This window comes from Callithrix jacchus, chromosome 1 (assembly GCF_049354715.1).
Source record: "Callithrix jacchus isolate 240 chromosome 1, calJac240_pri, whole genome shotgun sequence".
Classification (NCBI taxonomy): Eukaryota; Metazoa; Chordata; class Mammalia; order Primates; family Cebidae; genus Callithrix; species Callithrix jacchus.
The window spans coordinates 28,050,109-28,077,434 of record NC_133502.1 but is presented as its reverse complement, the minus strand read 5'-3'; the positions used below and the strand labels follow the sequence as shown (position 1 = coordinate 28,077,434).

The 27,326-nt window shown below is 43.2% G+C and overlaps 1 protein-coding gene across 4 annotated transcripts in view; it reads left to right on the top strand.

The window, feature by feature from the left end:
• The first annotated feature begins 419 nt into the window (after nt 1-419).
• The window catches only part of TUBGCP3 (tubulin gamma complex component 3), a 112,025-nt gene continuing 85,118 nt past the window's right edge, over nt 420-27,326 (top strand). For 2 of the 4 annotated variants that reach the window (XM_078347480.1, XM_078347478.1), the window contains exon 1: nt 420-560. In XM_078347480.1, the coding sequence (XP_078203606.1) occupies nt 422-560 (139 nt within the window). In that variant the 5' untranslated portion in view covers nt 420-421. Of the gene's footprint in view, nt 561-17,980; nt 18,228-27,326 lie in introns of those variants that run through there. The other 2 variants (XM_035294484.3, XM_078347483.1) reach the window with 1 other exon arrangement.

Here is a 27,326-nt window from a genome sequence, read left to right as displayed (position 1 = left end):
GCGCTAGTAGTGAAATAACTGTATATATTCAGACTCTTTATTTTCCAATTAATCTTGGGTGAATTTTTAATATATAAAGCAATGCAATTCTGACTTATGTGTAATGCCAAATTCAGGTTCATTTAAACGCAGACTCAGTATGCGAAAGTGAATCTCTCTCTTGGTCTTATTCATGTAATCTTGAAAAAGGTCACATTTTGACGTCTTCCAGTAAAACTTCCGTGGCCCCTTTTATCGCTACCATTTTCAGATGCCTGCCGGGTACTTTGTAAGCCTCTCAACATCCTGCGAGGTCAATGTGTTTGGAGGACGGGAACGCTGAGGTTCACCGCCGGCACTGGGATTCGACCCCAGGCTTTCTGAAGCCCCCGACGCTCTCCCGCCCGTCACAGAGGGCAACGCGCTCGCTCGCATCCTGCAGATGAGGCGGGCTGTCTCCCAAAGCGCCCTCTTCAGTCAGGCAAAGGCAGGACCGCGGCAGGAGGGACGCGTTTGGAGAATTCCGAGACCCCTCCAAGGGTCTGACACTTGCTCCTGCTGGGTTTCCTCGGTGAACTCAGGTGCGGTTGGTCCCGCGGGACGGCAGGGGGCAGCACCAGGCCACCTCAGGGACCGGCCCGTGCGCGCCGCCGCCTCCTCTCAGGCCGCGAGGGACGGCGGGAGGGCGGGAAAAGCCGCGGCCCAGGAGGTCAGCGGGAAGGGCCTGGCGGGCGCGAGCCTCGCGCAGAGGGAGGAGGGGGCGCTCTCCGTTCTCGGTCTCCCGGGAAAAGAGCCGCGGCGAGAACATTCTGCGCCCAGGGCCGAGGTTCTCTCCACGCCGCGAGCTCGCTGGTGGCCGCAGTGGGTCCTTTCCGCCTCCGACCGCGGCAGGAAGTTCAGGCGACATCCCGGGAGCTGGACGGAGACTTGCAGTGAATGGCGGATGGCAGGGAACGCGCCGGGGCCGTGGGGACGAGAACGGCGCTTTTCACACGAGAGACATGACGGGAACGGCCGCCCCCGACACGGGAAGTCGCCTGGGAGGCTCTTCACGCGTTTCATCCCGACTTTCAAGCGCTAACCTGGGAGTGAGAGTGCGCTTCGCCGCTCGCCATGGTTCGAGGCTTTGGGGTTCGGGCCCCCGCGGTGACGGCAGCGGCCATTACGAAGTGGCTGCGGAAGGAGCGCGCCGGCCTCTGCTCGGCCGCTCCCTGCTGTGTGAGCTCGGGCGGAGCCCTCGATGTCTCTGAGCCCGCTCCTGACGCCTGTGGCCAGGTCGTGATCCTGCGTGCGAGCTGATTGATTGGGGAGGAAACGAGCCTCACCTCCGGCTCTTCCTCCAGGCTGAGAATACGATCAAACGTTACATGACGTCACCTCCCAGCGCTGTGAACGGAGTGCAGCGACGCACGCTCATCCAGCGCGTTCCTCTTCCCAGGCCTCCGCGACGTCGTCTTACCCACCAGCTGCCGGACTCCGGCTATTTACGTCGCGTTGCAGTGGCCCCACTGACAGTTGACAGCAGCGCCAGGACCGAAGGCTCCAGTCCCCTCCCCTTTCCAGCGCTGCCTGGTCAGATGGTGGAGGACGAAGCGGAGGCAGAAGACGGAGGCGCGGCTGACCGTGGACTAGGGGCTCCCCAGGCATTCTGACTTCTGACGAGGTGGGCTGACAGCCTCGTCTCCACCGAAAGATCTGGATAAAGACCTTGCGTGGGGGCCTGGCGCGGTAGCTCATGCCTGTAATCCCAGCACTTTGGGAGGCCGAGGTGGGTGGATCACGAGGTCAAGAGATCGAGACCATCTTGGTCAACATGGTGAAACCCCGTCTCTACTAAAAATACAAAAAATTAGCTGGGCATGGTGGCGCGTGCCTGTAATCCCAGCTACTCAGGAGGCTGAGGCAGGAGAATTGCCTGACCCAGGAGGCGGAGGTTGCGGTGAGCCGAGATCGTGCCATTGCACTCCAGCCTGGGTAACAAGAGCGAAACTCCGTCTCAAAAAAAAAAAAAAAAAAAAAAAAAAAAGACCTTGTGTGATTGTCTCTTCCAAATTCATGACTTTACAAATGGGCTTCAGCCAACGGTTTGGGTTCCAAGCTGTTATTATTATTATTTAAGATGAGGTCTCACTCTGTTGCCCAGGCAGGAGTGCAGTGGCACCATCTCGGCTCACTGCAGTCTCCACCTCCAAGTTCAAGAGATTCTCCTGCCTCAGCCTCTCAAGTAGCTGGGATTACAGGCTCGAACCACCATGCCCAACTAATTTTTTTTTTTTTTTTTGGTAGAGATGGGGTTTCACCATTTTGGCCAGGTTGGTCTCAAACTCCTGACCTCAAGTGACCCGCCTACCTCAGTCACCCTAAGTGCTGGGATTACAGGCACCTGCCACCTCGCCTGGTCCCAAGCAGTTTTTAAAATGTCTTTAATTTATTTATATGTAATAGTGAAAAATTTAAAAATTTAAAGACAAGCTGGATGTCATGTTTGAAGAGGGAAATTAATCCCAGAAAGAGCGGCACATCCACGTGACGGGGTATTAGGAGATCCTTAATAACCAAGGGTTAGCCTTTCTGATGACATAGAAAAATATGAGATATAACACTGAAAAGGGAGGTTACAAAATACCCTGTGTAGTGCAATCACAAGTGTACGCACCCACGCGGTGGAGAGAGACGGTGGACAGGCACTAACCCATCACCAGGGCTGTCTCTGTGGGCACAGTTGTCCTTTCATCCTTTAGGTATTTTTTGTGGTTTCCAAATTTTTCAATGCACATTTATTATCTTGGGAGCAGGAAAAAACTTATTTTTAAAAGATTATGTATATCTAGTATTGCCAATTAAATAAAAACAAGTTTGGGCCAGGCATGGTAACTCACCGCTGTAATTGGAGCACTCTGGGAGTCTGAGGGGGTGTGGATTGCTTGAGCCCAGGAGTTTAAGACCCGTCTGGGCAATATGGCAAGACCTCATCTTTACAAATAATTAAAACATGAGCTGGGTATGGTGGCATATGGCTGTACTCCCAGCTACTCAGGAGGCTGAGGAGGGATGATTACTGGAGTTCAGGAGGTCAAGGCTGCAGTGAGCCGTGATGACACCACTGCACTCCAGCCTGGATGACAGAGGCTCTGTTTCAACAACAGAGCAACCAGGTTTGTCAGTGAATATTTGAAGATAGTTTCCCTGACTGAAAGATACCAAAGAAAACCTTGGAGATATAAAAAGAATGCATGAATTGAAAACAAAAAGTCATAATATAGGACTCTAAAGACATGGAATGAAACCTAACAAGAGCCTTGTAGGTCAAATTAGAACAAAGCATTTGAATTTGATTGGATTGTTTTCTCACCTGGAAATAGTGATCCTATTAGTTCATTAACACACTTTTTGAAATTCTCTAGGTAGTATTTGGGCAGTGACTTTTTGCCTGGAAACTGCTATAGGATCCCAGGGAGGACTAAATCTGAACAGAGGAGGTGGACAGTGTTACAGCTTCTGTTCTTGCTCTTGGTTGTATACTAGCAGAGCTAGAGTACCAATTTGGAGTAGAAAAGCAGAAAGCAATTCTCGCAATCAATCAAGAGAGCAGAACAGTCTCTCTCCTTCCATCCTCCCTCTGCCTTCCTCTCCTTTCCTCCTTCTGACCTTCTCTACTTTCTTTCCACTCTGTGTATGTCGGCTTTGGCCCCATTCCATAAGCCAAGATTAAAAAGTTAGGCATGATACATTTGTGACTGTTACTAACACTTAGGATTGTTATATGCAATCCTTAATATCTTTTAAGTTTAAAAAACCAAAATCTACCAAATACTAGAGATTTAGTAGTTAAATAAAATCATTAGGAAAGAGCAAAGACTTGCCCAGTTTTAGTTAGGTGGAGTAAATTCTGGAACAACTCCCTTTTAATACAAAGATAGGCTGGGAAACTGCAAAGATAACTTTGCTGTTCTTCTTGGTATGCAAATTTGTGATTATGGATGGAGAAGCCTGGAGTAGAATAGGAAGGCAAGGTCAAATTTTATGGGACGTGATCCATTTGGTTCTTCCAGTAAGAATCCAAAATTCATAAAGTACTACAGTTGGTGTTTCTCAGCTGAGAATGTGGGTGAGAGGAAGTGAAATGATTTATTCTCATCAGCAGCAGAGCCACCCAACCCCAGTCTTCAGTCTCAGGCTCTTCCTGGGCTTTATTAAATCATTTGCTTTTAAACTGAAAACCGTTTGCACATCAGACTAGAATGCAGGTCCTACCTTGGGAACGTTTTCATGGTAATCTTATATTCACATTATATACTAAATGTTAGCTGGGCATTGTGTAGAAATATAAGTTGTGCAAATTAAAAGCATTAATGTGTAAAGCGTGTGATGGGGGAGTTTCTTGGTTTTGAGTCTGCCTCAGATTACACAGACATCTGTCAATTCCAGCTGTATCTTTAAAAATCCATTCAGGCTAATGCTGAGTGAAATGAACAAACAGTAGTGGCTGTGCATGACCGGTCACTAGCCCACTCAATTGTCTTGTAAGGCAGAAGAAATAGAAAAATATGACAAAGAACAAATGTTTTCCTCTCCTGTGCAGAGATGAACTGAAGCCTGCTGCCGCCAAGGTAATTTATAACATATATTTATAGAAATAAATGGCCCTTCTGGGCATTCATGTGTTTCAAATCAATCATAGAGTACAATGCTCACTGCCGAGGGAAAAGAGACTTATTCAGAAGGCTTTTTGAGACCTCCTCTGACCACGGTGGTGGCTCGTGGAAGAGTTTGCAGCTGCAGGTTCTTTGGTGGACAGAGGCCCCCTCTCTTTACATTATTAACCTGGGCAAAGCACTTTGTTCAAGCAGAAGGGAAATAAGCGCTCTAATCATCCGGAAACTCATTAACTTCTTTCTTTCAAATGCCTTATCAGATTTCTCCCTTGATGCTTTCCTATAATTCCTTAGGACTGAAGGGCTAAAGACACTAGAGAGTGTATGAAACTATATTAAGCAATCACAGATGTCTGAATGCGAGGCACTGCTGTACAGCTGGAAAGCACAGCCTCAGGGGCTCGATGTGCAAACTCGAACCCGGGGTCTCCCCTGACCATGAACTTGGGCACACTGCTCACAGCTTCAGATTGCAGCTTCCACTTCTATAAAATGGGCAGAAGAAGACTGACCTTGTTCAGTTGTTGTGAGGATTGGAGATGTAACTGCTAAGTGCCTGTCACAAGGAGCAGTAGCGCAGTGATCATAATTTATGCAAAACAGCAGTGACATCCCAGGGCCGTAGTAGGCACAGCAGGAAGTGTGGGCACCAGGACTTCTAGGGCACTGGGCTCCCTGTAGCCATGGCCTGGGGCACCTGGGCTCTCCTACCCTCTGGATTCCAGAAGCTTAATAGACTTGATTGACCACAAGGAATAGCCTGTCATGAAAATCAATGTTTTGGAGCAAGCCTAGTCCAGAAAGAGGCTTTGAGAAGGGTTTATAAGCTGAAAGGAGGGACACAGAGCTCGCCTCACTGGGGATGAGTTGGACCTGACTGGGGCATGCCCAACCTTCAACCTGTCTCCAAAGGTCTCATCTTGACCTTCCAGAGAGATCTGACCCCAGAACCCAACATTCCAGACGTCACAGGCCGCATGGGCGAACGTCTCAGCATGCACTTCTCATTACCTCATCCACTCCTCACCACAACCCCTGTCAAAGCTGTGGGAACTGTGAAGTGCTGTTAACCCTACAGAGAGAATGGATCCGTCCTCACCCGAGCCCGGGCAACAGAGTGAGAACACTAAACCAACTTACCAAGAAAACCAGTTTATGAAAAAACTGAAGTTAAAGTTCATGGCAAGTGCATTATTAAATGAGGCCATATGAGGAAGAGCAAGATGAGAGAAGATGAAAATATTAGTCATGGAATTTTGTGTCCAAACAAGAACATTTCATCACCATTATGAAAAGCCATTTGTATTCTTTTTAAATTGTGGGGTGTTTTATTTTGGTTTCTTTTTGAGATGGAATCTCGCTTTGTTGCCCAGGTTGGAGTGCAGTGGCATGATCTCAGCTCACTGCAACCTCTGCCTCCTGAGTTGAAGCAATTCTCCTATCTCAGCCTCCTTAGTAGCTGTGATTACAGGCACATGCCACTGTGTCTAATTTTTGTATTTTGAGTAGAGACGGGGTTTTGCAGTGTTGGCCAGGCTGGTCTCAAACGCCTGGCCTCAAGTGATCTACCTGCCTCAGCCTCCCAAAGTGCTGGGATTTCAGATGTGACCTGAATTGTGTTTTGATATTAAAATACGTTTAGAATCAAAGAAGCAATGTTACCATTGAACACCATACTCAAAAACTTAGTATGCCTCAAAAACCATAACTGTGGATCCAAGTTCTAAAACAGAAGAATATAGGTGAAAATGATTCTGGAGAAGAGGGCAGTAGTGTTTTCTGCTTGCTAACGTGGAGAGAGAGGCAAAAAGCATCCTTGATCCTAGTGATATTTATAGTAAAGCCTTATCAAATGTCAACCTTTGAAAATTAATTCCAATTTTTTTTAAGTATAAGAAGAAATACTACATGCTCATAAAGCAAGATAACAGAAAGGAGAGTGGCTTAAAAGACTTCTTGACTTCTAAAGTAATTTATCCATCTACTTTCAACAGTTTAATGACATTTTCATGAAAGATATGAGTTTTTCAAAGCCTGGTTGAAATTTCAATCTGTTGATATGATGTCAGAACAACAAATCACTCTGATCTCAAAAAAGAAAAGTGAGTATAAATTTATAAATTAATTGTAATTTTAAAGATCGTTCACTAGTTGTAGTCAATCAATCAGAAGCGCCTGATATTGAGTTGGGTACTGATAACCTCATTAATCATACAGCTTCCAATTTAGGCAGGTTGAATGCATTTTTCCCATGTAATATCAAGTGTGACATGAGAGATGGAATATAAAAGAATTTTAAAACTAACCCACATCAGGGAGAGGAGAAACGGACTCCCACAGAGATGGGCAGGATGATTGGCAGCCATCTTTGGGAATTCTCTACTGCAGCATCCCACCAGCATCACCTCGGTTGAAAGGATCCATTTCACTGAGAAGAGATGTCACAGTGGATGCACAAGTGTCGGATTCACTGTCTTACCACAGAGTAACGCGAACTGTGGACCTTAGTTAATAATCATGTCTCAACATCGGTCCCTTCACTGTGCACTCATGCAAGATGCTAATCATTGGGGAAACTTGTGCAGGGTGTGGGGAAATGGGGAGAGGTGTATGAAAGTCTGTACTATCTTCTTTTTTTTCTGTAAATCTAAAATGGTGTAAAAATAGTATAAAATCTAAAACAGCATAAACCATAAGTTGCATTAATTTTTTTAACTTTAAATGATGAAAGAATATGAAGGTGACACAGGAACCAAGTGAAAGAGCTTCAACTATTCAAGTTTGGAACAATTTGAGCAAGAAAGTAAAATAGTTTTAGATTATAACTTCAAATATAAATGTCCATAAATACTGATATAAATAAATTATTGAATAAATAAATAAATGAGGGAGAATAAACAACTGTCTCAGAAGAATTCTAAATAATTTATGTGGAGATTCCATCCATAAGGAAGTGGAGCATAAGGACCCATTTATTAGGTGTGGGCTGCATAGCGACTTGTTTCCAAAGACTACAGTATGGAAAGAAAAAGAATAACTTCATAGAATAACTTTACCTGACAAACAGTACCCAAAGTCAGGTGATCAAAGTTATTACCACCAACAGTGACAAGTCATGTTGACAGTGTGCACCCTTGATACCATTTGACGAGAACTGTACTTTACCTCTATGGATTTAGTGCTTTTATATTTGATGTAATTTGTGAGATATTTTGGTTTAACTCCACCATCTTTCTATTGTTCTTTTATCCCTCCTGTAATATGTTCACCTTTATTTCTTTTTTTGGTTTTCTTTTGGATTGATGGAAACCTTTTGTTGTCTAACAATTTACTGTTTATTAGTTCAGTGGTTATCAATGTTTTTACTCTTAATGGTTTCCCTAGAAACTATAACAAGTATCCTTGTCATATCAACGTCTAATATAAATGGTACTTTTATCTCTTTCAGGACATTTCAAAGATAACAGAGCACTTTAATAATATTTGCAATATTCTTTATTGGTGAGATTTTTATGTATTTACATTTACATTTTCTAATCAATACTGATTCATATTTATCCTGTATTTATGCATCCACTATTATGTATTCCTGACTACAATGCCAGCCTTCACCTAGTATCATTTTTCTTCTGCCTGAAGGAAATATTATTTAGTATATCATTTACTGTAAATCCACTGGTGGTAAATCTTTTCATTTTCATTCTTCTAAAAAAGGCTTTGTTTCTCTTTCTTTGTAAAGTGTATTTTGATTGAGTATAGAATTCTAGGTTGGCAGTTGTTTTCTTTCAATGCTTGGAAATGTAATTCCATTTTCATCTGGCCTCTGTTTTTCCTTTCTCCTAAAATATCAACTATCAGGTTAACTAGTGCTTCTTTGAAGATAACCTCTTTTTTCCTCTGGCTATGAAGACTGTCTCTGGCTTTGGTCTCCAAGGATTTTGCTTAGGTTTGCCTTGGCATGACTTTCCTTAGGTGAGTATGGCTCTGGTTTGTGGCACTTCTTTCACTGCCTTGATGTCCTTTGCCATATCAGGAGTGTCACTGGCCATGATCTCTTCAGTTGTTGCCTCTGACATATTTTCTCTCTTCCTTCCCTCTGCATTCCAATAGTATGTTACACTTTTTCATATTCTTTCCCATATTTTGAATCATTTTCATTTACCACGCTTTAATGTGTCTGTTTTCTTCTTTCTTCATGTCATTTTTTTTTTTTTTTGGTTGTATCTAAACTGCTGTAAGGTCACACATTGATTTTTAATTTCAGGTAATTTTTTTAGTTCTAGAGTTTCTACTGGCTTTTTGTTGTTGTTCTCTAAATTCTTTGCCAAACATTCCCAATCTTTTCTTTGATTTCCCTTGAGCATCTTACTCATAGTGCATTATCTGTGACACCTGTAAATCTCTTTCTATTTTCTGTTGTTTCTCTTGGTTTTCCAAAACACTAGCCGTCCCCTCACATGACTGGTTTAATTGTATTCTGTGACTGAGACACTATATGAAAGCTTATAGAGGTACTTTGAGGCTAGAATGAAGTTTTATTTTCCTAGTGGGGATTTATGTTTGATTCTTCCATGTACTAGGGGCACTAGCAGTCCTGCCCACCATCTTAATCCAATCATAGGTTGAGATAATTTAAAGCTGAGCACACATCTTTGAAGAGGACAATCTATTTACAGCTTAGTCTGTATTCTACAGTTTTACCATCAATTCCCAACCCAGATCCCTAAGCAACCTTAACAGCCTATTAGGCTGATAGACAAGCCACCACTCTCCTCCTTATCATTCCATAAACTCCAATTTTTGTTTTTGTAAGTTCAGAAGTAAGTTTAAAGCTCTGTTCAGCTTGTCAATATCCCAGCCATTTCTTCTGGAAATTGGAGGAAATCCATGGGAGAAAAGCATTTTAATGCCAAGGTCACTCTTCTATGTTTTCTTATTCTCCCAAATCTTGGTCCCCAGGTTTTTTCACTGCCTTGTTTATGTTCCAGTGCCTTTGAACATATGGTTTCTATATCGTGTCCACTGTTTCCACGTGTTTGCAATGGGAGGATTGCTCTGAATTAACTAGACTTAAAGACTTTTATTAGTCTTTAAGTCTGGAAATGTTAGAATAATAGAAGTCATTCAATTTGAACAACAAAGAGAAAATGTGTTTTTAAAAAATGAAGAAAGCCTCAGAGACTCATGGGACCATAACAAAATAATTAACATTCATATAACCAGGGTTTTGAAGGAAAGCAGAATGTGTAAAGTACTAAAAAGTTTTCAAGTAATAATGTCTGAAAAACTCCTAAATTTGGCCAAAGGCATAAACCTATAGATTCAAGAAGCTGAACAAACCCAAGGAAACCATGTCAAGACATTGCATAGTCAAACTCCTAAAAACTGAAGACAGAAAAAAAGGTCTTGAAAACAGCCAGTGAGAAATAACACCCTAGCATCAGAGTAAACAATTTGAATGAAAGAAAAGTTCTCACTAGAAACCACAAAGGCCAGAAGGAAGTGGCACCACATTTATTAAGTGTTAACTCAGAATTCTTTATTCTTCATCCTGAAAAGTCTTCAGGAATGAAAGGAGAGTCAAGATATTTCACATGGGGGAAAACAAAAAGAATTTGCTGCTGTCATAACTATCCCCAAAGAATGGCTAGTTCTCCAAACAGAAGGGAAATGATAAAAGATGGAATCTTGCAACGTCAGGAAGAAAGTACAATGAAAAGAATGAAAATATGAATAACTACTATAGACTTCCTTCTACTCTTGTGTTTTCTAAATTATGAATGAAGCACAAACAGTACTACCACTTAGCATGGTTCTCAATGTTTGTAGAGGAAATATTTATATCAAAAACAGGGACTGTAAAGGGACATAAAAGGAGATAAGGTTCACTCACACTGTAAAATGCCAACAGCAGTAGACAGAAATAAGTTATGTACATGTAAAGTAGTACCTAGAGAGACTCCTTAAAAAAGGTGCACTGGGAAACAATATTGACAAATCAAACTGGAATTCTAAAAAAATTGTTCAAATAATTCACAGAAAAGCATGAAAGAGAAAAAGAAATGGAAAACAGAGAGAATGAACAGAAAACAAAAAAAAATGATAGCAGAATTAAGCTTACATATCAAATTATATCAAATGTAAATGGTCTAAATATACCAACTAGAAGATACAGATTAGAAACATCATTTAAAAAACATGGCCCAACTATATGCTGTCTAACCTTCAATCACAATCAGATAGTAGAATGAAATGGGAAAAAATAGAAAAAAATATATACCATGCAAACAATCAAAAGAGGCAGGAGTGGTCCTATAAATATCAGATAAAGTAGACTTCAGAGCCAAGACAATTATATAATGACATAAAGGTCCATTTGCTAAGATGGCATAGCAATTTTAAATGTGTATACACTAAACAACAGAGCTGCAAAATGTATTAACTGATAGAGCTGAAAAGAGTAACACAGCAATCCACAGTTATTGTTAAGAACACTAACTCTCCTTTCCCAACAATTGACAGAACAACGAAACAGAAAATCCACAGGGACAGAGAACAATGAATGATTAATCAACTGGATTTAATGGGCATTTGGAGAACGTGGCAGTCAATAGCAGCAGAATACATAATCTTTTCAGGTGCCCACAAAACATATAAAAAGATATACCATTTCTGACCATCAAAGAAATCTCAACATACTTAAAAGAATTAAAATCATAGTCTGACTTCTCTTACCACCACTAGAAATCAACAACAAAAAAACAGGAAAATCTCCAAACACATGAAAAAGAAATAACATATTTTTCATTATCCATGGGTCAAAGGGAAATAAATAAAAGTACACTGAACAAAATAAACATGAAAATACAGCATATTAAAATTCACAAGGCTCAGCAAAGCAGTACTTAGAAATTTATAACATTAAACGTTTACATTAGAAAAGAGGAAAAGTCTCAAAGAACAGCCTAAGTGCCCACCACAAAAATCTAGAAATAGAAGAGCAAATGAACCCAAAGTAAACGGAAGGAGATAATGAAGAAATTAATGAAATGAAAGCAGAGACATAGCAGAGGAAATAAGACAAAGAGCTGATTCTCTGAAACTTTTAGCTGCAGGTTTATTTATAGATGGCCTTTATCAGGTTGTGAAAGTTTCTTTCTAGTCATAGGTTGGGAGTTTTTATTATGAGAAGGTTGGTTTTGTCAAATGCTTTTTCTGTGGCTATTAGAAGGTCATACGGTTCTTTTCTTCTATCGAGGAGTTATGACATTAATTGACTTTCAGATGTTAGACCAACCTTGCATTCCTCAGATAAACCCCACTTGGTTGTGTTGCTGAATTTAATCTGCAATCACTTTGTTAAAAAGTTGTACCTTTCTCATTTTGTAGTTTTCTTATGATGTGTTTGCCAGGCTGTGGTATCAGGTTAATACTAGCCTTGTAAAATAAGTTGGAAAGTATTATATTGTCTCTGGTTTCTGTAAGATTGATATCATTTGTTTCTTGAGAATTTGGGGCCGGGCGCGGTGGCTCACGCCTATAATCCCAGCACTTTGGGAGGCCGAAGCGGGTGGATCACGAGGTCAAGAGATCGAGACCATCCCGGTCAACACGGTGAAACCCCGTCTCTACTAAAAATACAAAAAATAAGCTGGGCATGGCGGAGGTTGCCGTGAGCCGAGATCGTGCCATTGCACTCCAGCCTGGGTAACAAGAGCGAAACTCCGTCTCAAAAAAAAAAAAAAAAAAAAAAGAATTTGGAAAATTCACGAGTGAAGCCATCTGGTTCAGATCTTTTTTTTTTTTTTGGTGGGCATGTAGTTAACTACTAATTCAACCAGGTTACTAATACATCTATTCAAATTTTCTACTCACTGTTGGCCAGTGCTCATAATTTATGTCTCTTAAGGAATTTGTCCATTTTATCTAAATTATCTAATTTTTTAACATTTTAAAATTTCTTTGTGATATTCTCAGTTTCACCACGGATCCTACCTAGTATGTTATTTATTTCTGATTTGGCATATTTCTGTCTTTTTCTTTTGGCTTGTTGAGTCTAGCAAATCTGATTAGTTTTGTTTTCCTAGAACCAACTTCTTTTAGTTTCTTATGTTTTCTGTCACTCATTGCCATTCAGATCTTTTCTTTTTTCTTTTTCTTTTTTTTTGAGATGGAGTCTTGCTGTGTTACTCAGGCTGGAATGCAGTGGCACGATCTCGGCTCACTGCAACCTCTGCCTCCTAAGTACAAGTGATTCTCTTGCCTCAGCCTCTGGAGTAGCTGAGATTACAAGCATGTGGCACCACCCTTGGCTAATTTTTGTATTTTTAGTAGAGATGGGGTTTCATCATGTTGGCCAGGCTGGTCTCTTACTCCTGACCTCAAGTGATCCGCCCTTGGCCCCACAAAGTGCTGGAATTACAGGAGTGAGCCAGTGTTCTGGCTTTTTTTTTTTTTTTTGACAGAATTTCTCTCTGTCAAAACTCTTACTCAAACCGGAGTGCAGTGGTACCATCACGGCTCACTGCAACCTCTGCCTCCTGGGTTCAAGCGATTCTTGTGCCTCAGCCACCTGAGCAGCTGAGATTGTAGGTGCCCATTACTACACCCAGTTAATTTTTGTATTTTTGTAGAGACAGGGTTTCATCACATTGGCCAGGCTGATCATGAACTCCTGACCTCAGGTGATCCACCTGCCTCGGCCTCCCAAAGTGCTGGGATTACAGGCGTGAGCCACTGTGCCTGGCATCTACTCTCATCTTACTGCCCTTCCTTCTGCTTAGTTTGAGCTTGATTTGGTTTTCTTTTTCCAGATTCCTTACGTGGAAGCTTAAACTACTCCTTTACATCTTCCTTTCTAATGTAAGGATCAACAACTTAGCTGTATCCCATCAATGTTTTGAAATCTTTCTGTTTTGAAACTGGTTTAATTGAAACAGAGTTGGAATGCAACAAGCTGCCTGGAAAGTTGGCTGCAAGCCCAAATGCCCTGTGGGATCTTTCAGGTCTGACCATGGGCAATGACAAGGCCCCACCTGGCTGCCTCAGGGTATGTGGCCAGCGTGCTGCTGTGTCTGCAGGCTGTTGTAGGAAAGGACCCGGGTGCCCTGGGCATCCTCCGTGCCCAGCCAAGGCACCTCCTTTCTGAGACCTCCACGCGGGTCCCTTGGCTGAGGCCTGTCAGGTACCTCTGCCAAAGCCTCCTTTTCAGGGGGCCTGGAAGACGTTTTTCCCACGCTGACTCAGTCTTCAGCACTTTTCCACTCTAAGCTGCCTCCTCTCTCTTCCCCTGACTCCAGGGCATAGAATGGCAAAAACCTTTTGTTAGGGACTAAGCAGTGAGACAGTATCCCCTCACTGCTGATTTCACTCAGTGGCATGCCCACCAGAACTCTGTAACACATGGTGTGGATGCCCCATTCTCGGGGTTTCCATCCGTTTTCAGTGCTACTGGGCCAGGGATCTTTGATGTGATTCTTTTGTTCCCACTGGAAAGGGGCAAGTGGACTTAGTTGACCAAAAGAGAGGGTAAGCCAGGCGAAACCATCCCAAGTTTGTGTTGTGCCATCCTCATACTGAGCAGTCTAGCTTCTCAGTTGGGGTAGTGCCAGCATTAAGGCATGTGAACCCGTTTTTTACTGAAAAGCTCTTCCTATGCCTTTTCTTTGTAAAGTATTAATAGGCCAGTGATGCACACTAACCTCGTCATAATATCACATTTGTGATATTCTGTCTACTCTTGTCCTTGCAGAAGAGCTGCTACCATGGTGGGCCAGAACCTCCAGAAAGGGGCGTGAGGCCACACACCTAGTGAGTGTTTTCCTGTAATTTACTAGCAGTCCCAAGCCCACTGCAAGAAGACATTTGCTTCATGGGCAATAGCTGGTGATAGCAGCAACAAAACATAAGAAATAGGGACAAAAAGAAGGACATCTGGTGGGAACTTGTAAAGGAGGAGCTTCCTCATCTATTAATGACGATCAGTATTAAGGGTTTGTCTAGATACACGCCTGGTTGGGTGTCTGGAGAAGGTTGATCACCTCGGATGTCGTTTTCTTCTTATCCTTGTTGGTTCTGGAGAGTTTTAGTTTTAGATAACCAGTTTGAGATGAAGTCCAAATTGGCAAATTGGACTTTCCTTACGTGGGTAGCAGGTGTCCAGGAATCAACTCCTTAGAGCTTAGTGGCACAAGGGTTAGTTAGGAGTCCCTGATAAGGTTCCTTCCACCTTGTTGAAGAAAGTCCTTTCAATGACGCTGTTTCCTACAAAGTCTCCTGGTTGAAGTATGTGGTCCTTGCGTTTTGCCTCTTGGAGCTCACCGTGGAAAGAGTCTTTTACCAAGTGACAGTTTTTAGTTAGGTGCTTAAAGAGGCTGCTGCAATAATACAACCTGCCCCTTTTTGACATCACTGCTTTATAATTTCCTGGAGACAGTTTCATAGGTCTGTCTAATTTCAAACAGAGACAGTTGGTGTTTACACAGAGGGGCTCATCTTAGGTGAAGCCAAAACAAGAAAGAGCTTCTGGTCAAGGAAGTTTTAAAACCTGTTAATTTTGCCAATTGAGTTTTGATCATTCTGCTTGTGCTTTCTACTAATCCAGATGACTGGGGTGATAGGCAAAATGGAAATGTGGAAAATGGGCCAGATTTTGCACACTGGCTGGATTATTTGTGCAGTGTTGCTATAAAGTTTTTGAGGAAGTCCCCAAGTCGGAATAATCTTCTCTAAGATAATTTTAATTACTGGTAAGGCTGTTACTCTTCTGCATGGAAATACTTGTAACCTGAGAAAATACTCACACCATCACTAGGATGTACTTGTATCCTTGTGATGGGAATAATTGAAGAAACCTAGTTGCCATACCTCACAAGGGCCTTCTGGTAAAGGAGAGTGACCTGGAGAACTGCATCAAGGTTTCCTTGCATCATATTCTGGAAGACGGCAGTGACTGCGTACCTGTGAGCAACAGTCAGAAAAGGCTTCTGATGACATTGTTTTCCTCAAGAAATTAATCATCTTGTCAGGGCTCCAGTGAGTGATGACGTGTATGCATGTGAAGAGAGAGGGTTGTGGCTGGGTGCGGTGGCTCATGCCTGTAATCCCAGCACTTTGGGAGGCCAAGGCAGGTGGATCACTTGAGGTCAGGAGTTTGAGACCAGCCTGGCCAACATGGTGAAACCCTGTCTTACTAAAAGCACAAAAATTAGCCTGGTGTGCTGGTGTGTGCCTGCAGTCCCAGCTACTCAGGAGGCTGAGGCAGGGAAATCACTTGAACCCAGGAGGCGGAGGTTGCAGTGAGCGGACATCACTCCACTGCACTCCAGCCTAGTGACAGAGTGAGACTCTGTCTCAAAAAAAAAAAAAAAAAAAAAAAGATGGCTGTAACTGAGTTGGAAGTCTGAGTAGACCATCTGGTCCATAGTATACCTCAGTCTCAGAAGAGTATGTGTCTACTTTTGTTTCCCAGTTTTCTTGCCCTGTTTCTGGAGATTGGATTAACCTATTTTACATAAAAATCAAACTTCCTTAAAGGCCAAAAAAATTTTTTTTTTTTTGTTCAGATATGTTTATGGCCCCCTGTTTGCTATTCTATCTGCTAACTGGGTTATCTTGCTTTTTTGAGTGTCTTTGAATGGCCTGGAACCTTGATACCTAATGCTTTTGGCAATAGTATGGCTTCCCATAATTCTGAAACAAAACACCCATTTTCTTATGGACTGACTAGAAAAGCTTAAAAATCCTCTGTCTTCATAGCATTCCAAAGTTATGAGCTACTCTGTAAGCACATGTGCTATTGGTATAAAGATTAGCAGTTATTCCTTTTGGCAACTGACAGGCTACAAGTAATGCTATTCACTTTGTTGAGCTGGTTGCTCCTGGAAGATAAGCACTTTCTACTTATTTGGGCAAAGACACTATGGCATAACCAGTGTAATACGTTCCAGATGCATCCTTTAAGAGCCGTCTGTAATCAAATAACAGCATTAGTGGGGGGTGGTTCTTGTATGTCCATCCTAGGAGACAGTTGGTCAGTTAAGATGACGCAGGCATGCAGCGTTTCTGCTGAAGGTGGGGAGAATGGCAGGATTTAGATGGCATCTGGAGATTGCAGTATCGGGTGAGAGAAGAACTTCTTCAGAAGTCAGTTTCTAACTTATAATGTTGAGTGTGGTGCAATGTTAGAAGTGCTTCCACAGAAAGCAGGTGGAAGGCAGTGAGGGGTGATCGCATCCTTGGTGCTTGCTTGATAGGCTCTTGTGGAGCTGTGCTGGTTGTTGCTTTACGCACGGAGGCAGTCCTTTACCTGCAGGGTCTAGTTGTTGACTGTAATATCCTACAAGTCTTGTCTCCATGTTTTTGAGTCAGAATGCCACTAAACGTTTTGTTTGCTAACAATTCTGCAAATTGAGCTAGACCCAGGCCGGCAGGCTTTGCAGACAGTCTCGTGTGTGGCTGGTCTCAGCTGGGATGTTGGGAGAGCTGTTATCCTCCCTCTCGCATTTCATGGGATCTTGGGATCTTTCTCTTTCCGTCATTTTTCCTTCAGGAAGTTGGGCTTTTAACCTGGTAGCTCACGGCTCCCAAGCGTGCTCCATTGTGTAAGCTTTTTCGATTGCATCAAAAATGGCCTGGTGTGTGTTGGCCGGGCGCGGTGGCTCACGCCTATAATCCCAGCACTTTGGGAGGCCGAGGCGGGTGGATCACTAGGTCAAGAGATCGAGACCATCCTGGTCAACATGGTGAAACCCCGTCTCTACTAAAAATATAAAACTTAGCTGAGCGTGGTGGCGAAAATGGCCGGGTGTGACTGTCTGCCTACTGACCTTTTTCTCTGCAGATCTTCTCCTGGTGTCTCACTCCTTACCTGACTGGTTTATTTTCCCAGGACGTTCCAGTTACCCGGGCCTTGGGGAGCGGCCTGCGCGGCGGTGTGAGGTCGGGGCTGAGCAGGGCGCCTGTGGGAGAGCGCAGCAGGTGAACCGCCACGCCACCCATGAACAACCATAACCCCTGCGCCCTTTAAACAGGCTGCTTCCACCAGGAATGTGAACCAAGCCAACGCCGTACACACACACACACACACACACACACACACACACACACACACACACTAAGGCCTTTAAGGTGCTACTGGCCACCAAGTGCTCTCCCAGCAAGCCCGTCACGCTCGCGGCCCCGAGGCCGCTTTGTCCGCGCGGCTCGAGCCACCCTGTCGCCCGGAACTTTCCCGGCCGGCCGGGCAGCAGCCGGGGGAATGCGCGGGGCAGAGCAGGGAACGCTTAGGCCGCCGCACGCGCGGCCGCGGCGCAGGGAAGAAGCGGAGCATTGTGGGAAGCGCCCGCGCTTTCGGCGGGTTCCGTTAAAATGGCGCCCTGGTGGCCGGCGGCGCCCGCGCCTTAGCCTGTGGGGAGCCGGTAGCCTGCAGGGCGCAGGGAGGGCGCGGGCCGCGGTCCCTGCGCGTGCGGCGACGGTTGCGGCTCTGCCGGGACCCCCGTGCGCAGTCCTGGGCGAGGATGGCGACCCCGGACCAGAAGTCGCCGAACGTTCTGCTGCAGAACCTGTGCTGCAGGATCCTGGGCAGGAACGAAGGTAGAGCGGCTGGGCGCGCGGGGCCCGCAGACCGGTCCCGGGGGCCCCTCCCTGCGCGCGCAGCCCTAAGACGTCCCGGGGTTGGAAGGACGAGGATGCAGGGCCGGGGCGGAGGGCTGGGGGACGGGCCGAGGACGCGGGGCCCGGACGAGGAGCGGAGGGCTGGGGGCCGGGGGTCAGGGATCCGGGGAGGGAGCGGAGGTCTGGTGTGCTGGGGTCCAGGAAGCCGGGGAGGAGAGCAGAGGGCTGGGGTTCTGGGGACCAGGGAACGCGGGAGGAGAGCGGAGGGCCGGTGCCAGTGTGGAGGGAGTGGAGAGGCCGAGGTCCGGACGAGAACGCGGGGCCCGGCGGCAGGAGGGCGGAGCCCGAGCCGCAGCCGGCTGAGTCACCGCTCACTCCGCGCGCGGGTCCGTCAGTGAGGACGGGAGGAATGCCAGCTTGCCAATTTATCCCCCTTCTCTGGTGTCACACGCCGTGGGAGGGCGCCTCTGCGCACCTTTGGGTTCATCCTGTGTGGGGTGGAGAGAGCGGCTGCGCCGCGGGGGAGGATGCCAGGTGCTGGAGAGCCACATCATCGTCCCTTTTTCATCAGGAAAGTTTAACAGGCTTGAGTATTATGGGAAGGGGGTTGTTAACGACTGTTGTTATCTGCCACATTTTCCTACTGTTTAAAAGGTTGAGGGTTGGATTTGGTATAAAACTATTTTGGGAAAGTTCACATGGCGAATATTGTTACTAATAAGCACAACGGAACGAATCCTATACAGTAGGTAAAGCCATTTTGTAGCCGAGGTACTTTAAAAGAAATGGTACAGAATGTCATTTCCTGATACTTGTTTTGGCCAGGTTGGTCGGGGAGACAGTGAGGATGCACCATGAGGGAATTTTCTGAGTAATCGAAGCAACTGAATTACGTTTTAAGCACCAAAATGTGGAAAATAAGTCATTCAGTTTTTGAAAGAAGACTTCAAAGTTACATTTAAAGTTCTGAGAATGCATTTTGACCTTTCATGCTTCATGACAATTACTATATGTAATTCATCGGCTGTTCTATGATAATCTTGGAGCAATCATGAATGACTGCGTCACTATTAAATGAGTGTGAAGTCTCACACAATTCTTGCTACATTTTGTGAAGTTTCATTCTATCGCTTTATTTATCTAAGAAATCTTTGAGGACAACTCTGTCCCCACAGTTCCCCCGAGGAACTCTGCTAAGTGCTGGCGATGCAGATGCACAACTCATTCCTGCCACAGATCCGACAGACACTCTAGCGGAAGAGACAGATGGTAAACCAGGCAAGTTCATTGGTAATAAGTGCTGTGGTGAAAAAGTAGGGTAAAGGAATAGAGAGAGAAGAGGTGAGGGAAAGCCTTTGAGATACTTAAAGAGACCTGAATGGAGTAAGGGAGGGCCATTTGAACATCTGGGAAAGGTTCTGAGTAGAGGGAACCGGTGCAAAGGCCTTGAGGTATGAGCATGGCCTGCCCTCTTTCGTTTTTGTCACTAGCACACTGCGTTACCTTTCTCATGTTTCATGTTCCTAGTCATAGGGGGAATCAGATAAAACTAAAATTGTTAGTTATGACATACCCACCTTCATATCGGTGTTTTCCTTATACAGGTGGTTCCAGATTTTTTTTTCCAGAGTTTTTTGTTCTAGGGATAAACCACACATTCATACATTCTCGTTGTCATAATTGGATTTTGAAAGTCATTCATTGTGAGCCAGAATGATGTTTCTCAACTTAAAAAATTTTTTTTACGTTGAAGATTCTTTGATATATAAGTTTTGCCTGTTCCAAGATATTGAAAAGCTGGTTTTCAGCAAAATTCTGTATCCTACTATCTTCCCATTTAGAATTGTGTCTGAATTAAAAGTGGGCTCTCAGATCCTGACAGAGTCCTCTCTGAATTATTTATTTGAGATGGAGTCCTGCTCTGTCACCTAGGCTCCTAGGTGACACCTAGGGAGTGCAGTGGTTTGATCTCAGCTCACTGCAGCCTCTGCCTCCTGGGTTCAAGTGATTTTTCTGCCTCAGCCTCCTGAGTAGCTGGGCTTACAGGTGTATGCCAGCCCTCCTGGCTAATTTTTGTATTTTTAGTAGAGGCGGGGTTTCACCATGTTGGCCAGGCTGGTCTCGAACTCCTGACCTCAAGTGATCTGCCCACCTCCATCTCCCAAAGCTCTGGGATTACAGGCATGAGCTACTGTGCCTGGCCCTCTCTGAATGAATCATGTCATAAAGTCCATTAAAAGTGATGCTCTTTTTGTGATGTTCTAAATAGCTAGGATTGCCAAGCATTTATAATGTAATTTCAAATGATGCATGTATTTACTGAAGGATTTATATTTAGTAGCTTACCTTGTTCTTTCATTTGTTTTACCTTAGTGAGCAAAGGAGCAATATTGATTACTACCTTTACAATATTTGATGTTAAAAAATTTGATTAGTGGGCATTTTATATGGTAACTCCATAGAACATTTGATTAATTACCGTATTCTTTAATGACATGTTACTAACAATTGACCTTATGCTTTTGTAATATGTTGCTTTTTTAGTACTGTGAAATCAAGGCATAATACTTGTTACGTTAATGAGAATTTCATATGAATCACACTTTTATAAGGTATATTTAAAAAAATTATACTGTTGACTTCAAGGGACCTTCAAAAGCAAAGCACTACATATAATGGTGCTCGACAGTTGTATAAAGTTAGCGTAACCATTATTTACCACCTTCGCCAACTTACAGCGTCTGAAAGACATACTGCTCCCAGTGATAGGCCAGTCCTGTCTGCATATCCCCACCCCTCCCAGGAGCTCATTTATTATGTCTTTGGATAGTTACTCTTATCACTGAAAGCAGTGTACTTGATGTTAGTGTTTCAAATCTGTCAGAGGTGACCCTTCTTTTCATAGCTACTTTGTAATTCTTTTTCTAATTATGAGGTAGAAAATAAATTTGTATTAGATAAGTATTTCAGCATAAGCAATTGCCATAGTATGCAAGACCTCTGTGCGTATACTTGTAGCAGAAGGTAAAGAGTATTGTTTTGGTGATTCAGTACCACAGGTGGTGTTGCTGTTGTTTTTATGATTTTCCAAAATGGCAAAGAGCTTTCGATGAAGTTCCAAATACCATGTGATCTTCCTTTTGTTATATAATCACATTTTTGGGAAGATCAATGTGTATTATCTGTGTATTAAGATGTACCTTAGATGTGTATTAAAAACTTTGGAGTTTCAGGCTTTGTTTCAAGTTGTACTTAATGGATTTATTATTTTTAAAATAAGATTTAAAAATTGTCTTGGTTTAAATTTCTAATACGGTAACTATGGATAGATATAACCTACATAAACAAAAGCTTTTCGGAGTTCTCAATCTTAATAGTGTAAAGTAGCCCAAGACCAAAAAGTTTGAGAACCAGACATCCAGAGTAATGTTTTCGTTGTCGTAGAGCATTGCCTTCCAACCAGAGCCATGCATCAGAATCCCTGTGATTACACAAGAGCCTAATAACGATGACTGCCTGTGGGAAGGGGAACTGGTAGCCAGACAGTGGTTGAGAACTGGACTTTTTATGGTATCTTTGTGGCTTTTCATTTTAAACTCTCTAAATGTGGGACTTACTCAGAATGAATATTGTGGGCTCCATCTCTAGGGATTCTGATCCTGTAGGTTTGGAGCTTGGCATCTGAAACATTACAATGCGTGGTGAGTTACTCTGACTTGCCTCTGGAGTTGAGGATGGCTAGTTTAGGTTCTCTGTTCCTCTGCTGAGCACTGTGGCTTACTTCCAGCTTCCCCCGACTCCTCCCTGTGCTTCAGAAAAACAGGAGTATGGAACGTATAAGCCACACTGTAGATAAGAAACATGAAGGCAGAAACTTAGGTCTTCCCAAACAATTCAGCTGTTCTGCAGCTGTTTTTTGAATCTCAAGAAAGCTGTGGAGTTTCTGTGTTCACTTGAGTCACGTTGAACTTTGTGCATCTTTTAAGTTCAGTTGTCATCTTTAACCTGAGTCTTTATAGAATCTTTCTGGGATCCAAAGGGCATCTTTTTTTGTTTAAAAGCTCTCAGGCCCACATCCAACTGTCTCTGGAGCCTTCACATTTGAGACAGTTCTGCAGTTCCAGCTGAGGATCTTGCCTTAGCTCTGTGTCCCCTCTAGTTCCACTTCCCCTCTGCAGTCAGAGGGGCCTTTCTAGAACACCCATCTCATCGAATCTGCCAAAGACTTACTTTGTAATCTTCAAGATGAAGACCAAATTATCTCACTTAAGGTTAAAAACTGGGTGCTTTTTTGAGTTGTGATTTTAATGGCTGTGATAGATACAGTACGTATCTAAAGGATATTTTCAAGTTAATACAAATAGCTAACATTTATAGAAAGCTTAAAATATGCTGGCTGTTGTGCTTATATAGTGGTAGAATTATGATGACCCTCATTTTGTAGAGGAGAAAACTGAAACTTTGAGAGATTAAGTGGTTTGCTCAGTGTCATCCAGCTAGTCAGTTGCGGGGCCAAGGTTGGAACCCAGGTTTCTAATTCCACAGCTTGATATTTTGAATTAATTCATTCCTGCTCTTAAGTGTTGAATTCAATGATGAATTTCTCTCTGTGCTCCACAGAGACAACAAGTCCTAGTCCGGCCCTTGGGATGGCTTCTCCCCTCTCTCCTCTCTCATGTTGAGTGTCCCGTGGGACGGCTGTTTCCTTCTGCCCTCTCCCGTGTTTAGAGTGTCCTCTGGGACGGCTTCTCCCCTCTGTCCTCTCTTGTGTTTAGAGTGTACAACTCAGCAGCACTGCTTTCTGGTCAGCCAGTGTGTCCTTGCATTCATTGAAATATTTTCAGAGGATCATTAGAGGATCCTTAGAGGATTTTCAGAGGATCATTAGATCCTTTCCAGGCACCTGAGAACTGCCCACCCCTCACACACCCAGAGTAGATAAGAGGTGGAAGAACTAGGCACTCCGTAGGTGCCTTGTGGCCAAAAAAATAGAGTACTCTGTTTTCACCTTTGGATTAAGCAAAGTCATCAGAGATCTACATCTGGGCCTCATCACCTGGGGCTCTCGATGGAGTGACTGGCTGAGTGGCATTTAGAGTCCCGTGGCACAGCGTGTCCAGCGCTGCCCTTCCCCGTGGTTCCCCTCTTTGCTTTCTGGGCTCCTTATGTGGTGGCCTTGGCTGCCCAGCCTAACAGTGCTCCCTGCAAGGCCTTCCCTCAGCTCCTGTTTCACGAGGTCCTCCTGGTCACGAGCTGTCATAGTGCCCTCATCTTCTTTGACGCTCTTATCACAGTCTGCTCTGTGTAGTTACATGTCACATTTGTTGTGTTCTGTCTGTGTCTGTCTCATTAACCACTGTACGTCATATCATTAGGGCCTGATGTGCTTGGCCTGTAGTAAGTACTTGGGAGTTACTCATTTAATTACTGATTGAGTTTAGATATGGTTTAAACACTGAACGATATTTTGGGAGTATTTAAACTAGAAATGTGTAGTGGACATTGCTTGATTTTTCCCATCTTACTCTTTGATTGTGGGTTCACTAAACAGGGAATGATCGCCGCGGCTAAGTCCTCTAACAGTCTGCATTCTGTGCTCTTCCCTTTGAAACTCAGGATGAGTAGATTTGGTTTAAGAAAAACTGATGAATTTAAAAAATATTTCATAATCAGCAAGAAGGTAGACTGGAAATTTGGTTGGTAAGCAGATAAGGAGACTCAGGTTTGGCTGAAGAGGTAGGTGGGAGTGAAATATCTATCTGAGGTGCAGAGAAAGTTAGGACGCAAAGAGGAGAGTGTTTCTGGCATTGAAGCATTCCTAACTTTTTGGTAGGAGAAAGTTCAAAAGTATATAAAACATTTGGAGTGGGGATGTACTTGAGTATGAAAATGGTAACCCTAAAAATAATTTTTACTGGCTGGTGCAGTGGCTCACACCTGTAATCCCAGCACTTTGGGAGGCCAAGCCAGGAGGACTGCTTGATCCCGAGAGTTTGAGACCAGCCTGGGCAACATGGTGAGACCCTGTCTCTATAAAAAATATAAAAATTAGCTGTACATGGTGGCACATACCTGTAGTCCTAGCTACTTCGGAGGCTGAGGTGGGGAATCACTTGAGCGTGGGAGGCGGAGGTTGCAGTGAGCCAAGATCTCACCACTGCACTCTAGCGTGGGCGTCAGAGTGAGACCCTGTCTGGAAAAAAAAAGTTCTTAACTAAAATAGTGACACAAATTTTTAAGGAAACTTTTCAGTAATACTTTTAATGTTTATAAAATTAATACATACTCAGTATAAAAATTCAGAAAGTGTGGAAAAATGTAAGGCAAAAAAAGCTACCCTTGACCCTGTGACTGCATGAAACCTTTTAGATTTCATTTTATTCCGTTCCCCACTACGCAGGCCTTCACTGGGTCCTTGCTGACATGGTGGGCATGTGTCTGCTTTAGCGAGAATAGAGACAGAGTAATGGCGAGGTGAGTCCTGAGAGGATGTGGAGAAGAGCCAGCTGGGTGCTGAGCTGCAGGTGAGCTTGGTGTGTTCCAGGAGTAGCAGGAGTGCAATGTGGGGAGCAAGAGGCCAGGAGTTGGGGTTCTGTTGTGAGTGTGATGGGGTGTATGTGAGCAGAGTGATGATAATATTTATATTTTGAGAGGATTGCTGCGAGTGCTCTCTGGATAATTCACTTTAAGGAGGCAAAGGTGGAAGAGGTGACCAGCTCAGCTCCTCAGGAGACGTCCTGTAACGGAATGGTAGCTGTGGAGTGATTTATTCGGGATATGCCTTTATAAGTAGAATCAACAGATTTGCTGATTTGAATAATTATTTAACAGTCTGAAAATTTCTTTATTTCTCTTCTTGTTCCTATTCCCGATTTCTCATATCTTCAGTCAGATATAGATGTTTTGGTCTGAAGTGTTTTCCCTCTGCCCACTTTGAAGATATTCTTTAATTCTTGATGTGAAGTCTGATGATAATTCATTTCTTACTCCTTTAAAGTTGTATCTGGTAAATTTTGCAATAATGTGTCCAGTTGTGGAATTTAAACATTTAATCACTTGATGATCCTTCAATCTGAGGACTTCTTTTTAAAAAAAAATTTTTTTATAACTAGTGACAGACTTAGAATTTTTTTTTTAAATAGAGAAAGGGTCTTGCTGTTTTGTCCAGGCTGGTCTCAAACTCCTGGAGTCAAGCCATCCACCTCAGCCCCTGAAAGTGCTGCAGTTATAGGCATGAGCCACTATGCTGGGCTGACTTTTTAATGACAGAAAAATTTTACTATTTTATTATTATTCATTATTTTTAACTGTTCTGTCTTTTGTTGTGTTTGATTTTCCAGCTTGCATTTAATTTGTTCTTTTGTGTCACCATTAAAAAAAATTATTAGTGTTTACGTTCACAGTGATTTCCTTTGTGCTACCATTTTGCATTTGTGCTGGCAGCCACTGTCCCCTCTTCTGGAATTTCGTGTAAATGCACTCATACAGTGAGCTGTCTTTTGAGCCTTGTTTCTTTCGCTTAGCATCATGCGTTTAGAGGCATCTGCCGTTCCGTATCAATAGCTCGCTCCTTTTCGTCGCAGAGCAGCGTTTGTTGACTTGTATGATGGAGCGCAGTGTAACCACTGAGGGCCATTTGGATTGCTTCCATTTTCGGCAGTTGCGATGCTGCTGCTGTGAACGTTCATGGCCAGGTTTCTATGTGAACATGAGTTAGTTCTCTGGAATAAACACCTACAAGTGGGCTTGCTGGGCCTCGAGGAAGGTGCATGCTCATCGTGTTTGGAAGTTGCCAGACTGTTTCCCAGGGTGGCTGTGACTGCTTTGCCTCCACACCAGCAGCGTGGGAGAGCTCCGGGGATGCTGTGGCCTCACCGGCACTGGGCAGTGTTAGTGGTTTTTATCTTAGTTATTCTAGCACGTGTGTAGTCATATCTCAGTGTGGTTTTAATTTTCATTTCCTAGTGATGTTGAACATCTTTGTGTGTGTGTTTTGCCATTCATATGTCTTCTTAGTGAAATTATCTGTTTAAAACTTTTGTTAATGTCTTTTATGTGTTTAATGTGTTTATGTGTTTAATTATGTCTTTAATGTGTTTCGCAACTTTTTTTCCTCAGTATTTTCATTCTCTTAACAGTGTCTTTTGCATGCTTTTTTAATCTTGATGAAGGCCAGTTTCTGAATTTCTAAAACAATGAGTCATGATTTTGGTGTCATGTAGGAACTCTGCCAACTCAAAGTTGCGAATATTTCTTCTTAGTTCTGTTTTATTTCTAAGAGGGGCTTATGTTTTACTCTTTTATTTGAATTTTCATACATGGTTTGTGATAATAGATTGAAATTCATTTTCGAGTTTACCAAAGAACGCTCTTTCCTCCTTACACTTTAGTTGCTTTCTTATCTTGAAGACTAAAAGTTTTAAAATGGAGCTTTAAAAAATGTTGATGCCATCGGCCCCAACTCCAGACTAATAAAATCAGAATTTGTGAAAAATGGGTCTTGGTATTAATATGTTAAAAAAATGTTTTATTTTAGAATGATTGTAGACTTACAGAAAAATTGCAGATAGAGTTCCTGTAAGCCCAGGACCATTTTGTCTATTATTAGCATCTTACATTCCCATGATGCGGTTGTTAGAATTAATTAATCAATAATGATACACTAATATTAATGAACCGCCATTAGTTATTTGGATTTTCTCAGTTACTACTCAGGGTTCTTTTGCTGTCTCTGGTTCCCTCTAGTAGTGTTACACTCAAATGTCTTGTCTCTTTGGGCTTCTCTTGACATTGACAATTTCTCAGGGTTTGTTTTTTTTTTCATGATCTTGAGAGATTTGAGGATTAAAGATTATTTTGTAATGTCTCAGTTGAGTCTGATATTTTTATCATGACTAGACTGGGGTTACATATTTTTGGGAGGAAGACCCCCTAAAGTGAAGTGACATTTTCATCACATTATATGGAGGGTACCTGCCATCAGTGTGACTCATCATTTTTGAAAGTGATCTTGATCGCTTGGCTGAGGTGTGTGTCAGGTTTCTCTGCTGTGAGTGACTCTTCCTGCTTATGTTGTGC